Source organism: Bidens hawaiensis, unplaced genomic scaffold (genome assembly GCF_021521415.1).
Source record: "Bidens hawaiensis isolate Kalapana, Puna unplaced genomic scaffold, B.hawaiensis_p1.1 tig00039115_1, whole genome shotgun sequence".
NCBI lineage: Eukaryota > Viridiplantae > Streptophyta > Magnoliopsida > Asterales > Asteraceae > Bidens > Bidens hawaiensis.
In genome coordinates, this window is record NW_027496884.1 from 110,638 (window position 1) to 115,039 (window position 4,402).

At 40.2% G+C, this 4,402-nt stretch overlaps 1 protein-coding gene across 1 annotated transcript; it reads right to left on the minus strand.

Moving 5' to 3' along the window:
* Positions 1-2,008: 2,008 nt before the first annotated feature.
* LOC143590990 (uncharacterized) lies at positions 2,009-3,279 on the minus strand. Its single transcript, XM_077071323.1, has 3 exons — positions 3,222-3,279; positions 2,525-3,127; positions 2,009-2,469 (listed from the first exon to the last, which is right to left on the minus strand). Exons 1-3 carry the CDS (start codon positions 3,277-3,279, stop codon positions 2,009-2,011), a joined length of 1,122 nt encoding a protein of 373 aa, XP_076927438.1.
* Positions 3,280-4,402: the final 1,123 nt, after the last annotated feature.

The window sequence follows — 4,402 nt, forward strand, 5'->3', positions numbered from 1 at the left end:
CGGTGATGCTACGGGAGCAAGGAGACGCGTCCACCGGAAAAAACAACTTGCAACGGACGGGCCGGGACCGGCTTCGACTCCGAGGATGAAACGGAAAACCACTCCGTGGTCATCGGATGAGAAGGAAGCCTTGTGTCGGGCTTGGATAGTCATTTCTGAGGATCGGCGTTGCGGTAATTGTTTTAACGTTTTTAAAAATGATTTTTAATAAAAAAGTTAAATAAAAAAGTTAACTGGAAATCTAATTTAATTATTCATTTTGCAGCCGACTACCAAAAAAGCAAGGTTTTTTGGACAAAGGTTAGGGAGACGTTCTATACGCTCGTTGGGAGTACAGAGCGAAACGCCGATATGATTTCGGGTCGGTGGTCCGAAATCAGAAAATTTGTCGGCTTGTTTACTAATCTTTTCAACAGGAACGCCGGTCGTATGAGACCAAGTGGCAGTGATGATTTGGCGGTTTACAATTTCACTGTCGAAGAGTGGAAGCAGGAGTGTTTGCGGAGGTATGGGACGGTGAAGACGTGGGACGATGTAAAGTTGTGGGAGAGGTTGAAAAGGTGTTCCAAGTGGGTTGAGCTGGTGGCGCCGGACCATGATGCGGAAGTAGGGCCGAAACGGACTAAAACTAGTTCGTCTGGAGCGTATAGCACTTCTGCCGCGTCGGATTGCCGATTTGGATTCGACCTAAACATTGCGGGGGAGGAAACGTCTTCACCGCCGAGGAGGCGGCCATTGGGACGGGACGCCAAGGGGAAAAAACCGGCTGAGGGGGGAGCCGTAAACATCGTCGATCTTGTTGAATCCCTCAATAAATTCAACAAAACAACGGAGGTGGTCTCTAATGACAAAAAGGAAAAAAGTCGAATGAGAGATTTGGACTTCCTTACAAGAGACTTCAGTAACCTAAATCCGGTCGATCAAATGCTAATGGAAAAGCAAAAGGAACGTATCCGAAAGAGGTTGATCGAAGAAGACCAAGTCGAAGAATAAGAATAATGTTTTTTTAGTACTTTAATTTTTTTTTTTATTTTTAGATATTAATGTGTTTTTTTTAATGTGTGTTTTTTTAATAATTTATGAGTTTTTTTAATAATACGTTTTTTGAATATATTTATAAAAAAATAAAAAAAAAATCCGCTGGAGCCCCTCCACACCAGGGCCAGGGGCTCCAGCGGGGGCTCCAACACCCACCTTATCCAGTTTCTCTCTGCCACACGTCACAATATTATTGGCTGGAGCCCCTACTCGCGCCCCCGTTGGAGCCCCCCACACCCCTCAGCCTAATGAATATTTGTTTTTCTGACCTATGATCCAGCTTTCGTCTGTGATGCGCAGGTGTTAACCCATAAGCAACACACCCAAAAGCTCTCATGTGTTCCACAGTGGGTTTTCTACCACTTCATGCATGCAAAGGTGTTTGCTTTATCAAGGTTATAGTGGGTGATCGATTCATTGTGTAGACAGCTGTAGATACTGCTTCAGCCCAGAAACAGTTTGGTGCTTGTCTGTCATACAACATGCTTTGAACCAGCCCCATAACTGTTCGGTTCTTACGTTCAACTACACCATTGTGTTGAGGCGTATATGTGGCAGTTAGTTCACGCTTGATTCCAGCTTCACTACAGAAGGAGTTGAACTCGTGTGAGCAAAACTCCCCCCCCCCCACCCCATGATCAGACATGAGAACCTTTATACACCTTCCACTTTCTCTTTTGACCTTAGCTTTGAATCTTTTGAAAATGTTGAATGTCTCTGACTTATGAGAAAGAAAATAGACCCAAGACATACGAGTTAACTCATCAACAAATAACAAATAATACCAACTACCTAGACTTGGGACTTGCATGGGTCCATACACATCAACGTGAATAAGCTCTAGTTTCTTATTAGCTCTCCATGAAGTTGACTGAAAGGGTTCTTTAGCTTGATTTCCTATGATACACGCTTCACATTTAACCGAGGTCGACATTTTTGGTAGACCTACAAGTCTAAAACCTTTCCAGCATTATACTTTGTACCATGCATTTATCATCATCAAAGTGTAATGCATACCCTTTCGCATAAGTTGACCAACACTTAACAAATTATACTCCAGTTGTGGTACATGATAAACATCATCCAATAGTTTGAATGATGTGGAACTAGCGTAAACTTTAATGGTTCCTTTTCCTTTAACAACCACCTTCTTTTTATCACCAAGAGTTACATCCAAGGTGAATGTATCATCAAGGCTTATAAAACTAGTACGTGATCCAGTCATATGATTTGAGCAGCCGAAATCTATAAACCAAAGATGGTTGAGTTTACTAGTGTGTGTACCGGTCGCCGCTAGGGCCATAGATTTGTTAGGTTCAGGAACAAATGCCATGAGCATGCATTGGCCTTCGGATTCCGTAGCAGCTGTAGGTTCAATTATTTCATCATTCTCTGCAACATTGACTTGAGCCTCTTCATTGTACCAGCAATCTTTTGGAAAATGGCCATATTTTTTTGCATATGTAGCACTGTGGAACTTTGTTACGGTCCATCCCTGGTCCAGATCTACCACGACCTCTGCCTCTAAACTGTATACGCCCCCGACCACATCCACGTATGGACTTGTTATCTTGAAAAACTTGAAGAGCTTTCTCATCAGTATGCTCACCCGACTTGATCGGACTCACAATAGTCCTCCCATTCATCCTTTCTTCTTGGAATCGGAGCATCCCCATTAATTTCACCGACTTAATAGTGGATAGGACTAGAGAAACTTCAATAGATGGGATCACATAATCAAATTTTGGTGATAAACTTCGAAGGATCTTCACTACAACTTTCTGATAAGATACTTCTTCTCCAAATGCTCTTTGTTGGCTTATGTTGGCAGTATCACGAGAGAAGTATTCCCCTACGACTTCGTCGTCCTTCATGTTGAAATTTTCAAACTCTCGTCGGAGGCTTTGAAGCTTGACTGCTTGGACTTGAGAATCACCTTGGAACTCCATACGAAGAGTATCCCAGGTGTCCTTGGCCGATTCAACAGCGGCAATACGAGAGAATAATTTATCATCAACACCACGCTGAATAATAGCCACAGCTAGAGCGTCTTTCTTTTTTTGCTTCGCGGTGTTGGTCAGATCCGTCACTGGCAGCGGTAATACCAAGGTAAACAACATCCCACAGTTCACATGAACGTATGATAGTTTTCATTCGTAAGTTTCAATGTTCGTACCCCTCACCTTTGAATAAGGGAACGACATGAGCAGTAACATTTGTAGAGGATGAAGAAGAAGCCATGGATTGACAGAGCTAGACAGAGCCTAGCTCTGATACCACAATTGTTGGTATAGAAGAGTGATCAACACACTTAAATAATAAAGGTTGCAGGAACTCACAACGTTTTATTAATATGAAAATTGTGATAATAGTTGCAGTACATGAGGATCCTATAAATACTAGAAAAACAACTAGAAAATCTCAACAACTATTGATTACATCAAACAGCCGTTGGCTTTATTCAAAATAACTAAATATGCAAAAAAGAAGGACCCAGAGACTTATTCAAACTTGAAAGATAGTGGGTGAGTTCCATGCAAAACATGTGGTTGAATCATTTTTCAACAATTTACATGGTCTTTCTTTAATTAATATGTCCACATAGGCTTTTTAAATTATCTAGTTTTCATCTATAGAATTGCTACATATTTAACAAATTATTTTAAATCTAAATACATCCTATTTTATCATCCAACTCGCGTGCACCTTTTATTTTGGTAGAACCTGAATATTTTTTCACCAACTTCTTCATCCGTTCCCAATTCTCAAATCCTCCAGTAACCCTAATTTCCCATCACTGGTCATGTATTCCTAATCGATTATTGAGCATAATCCATCTGTAATTACAAATATATTGACCCGTTTATCAATTCCTCTAGTAACCCTAAAATCCAATCGATGTTACAACCGTTCATGTATAAACAAAATCTCCATCTTCATCTCTGTTTAGACCGAATTCATCTCCAATCGATGTTAAATTGAATCGATGTTGACATGTATTCTTCTCCGATTATACTGAATTATGAAAATCAATCTTCAATCAGTCCATCTTCTTCATTAGATATGTATTTGGTAGGTATGTTAATTTGTCATTTGTTTTTATACTTTAATTTTTGAGTACAATGTCATTTTCGTCCTTGTAGTTTGGCAAATAATGCGAATTTAGTCCAAAAAGTTTTTTTTTCGCATATGGACCATCCACCTATCCCAGTTCTTGCTAGTTACATCCAAATCACTAACCCCGTTAAATTTAATCGTTAAGTCAAGGGTAGGCATGTATTTTCACTATTTCTTTATTATAATATTTATTTTACTGAATTGCGGTTTTCGTCCCTGTGGTTTGTCCAAATCTGCGGTTTTAGTC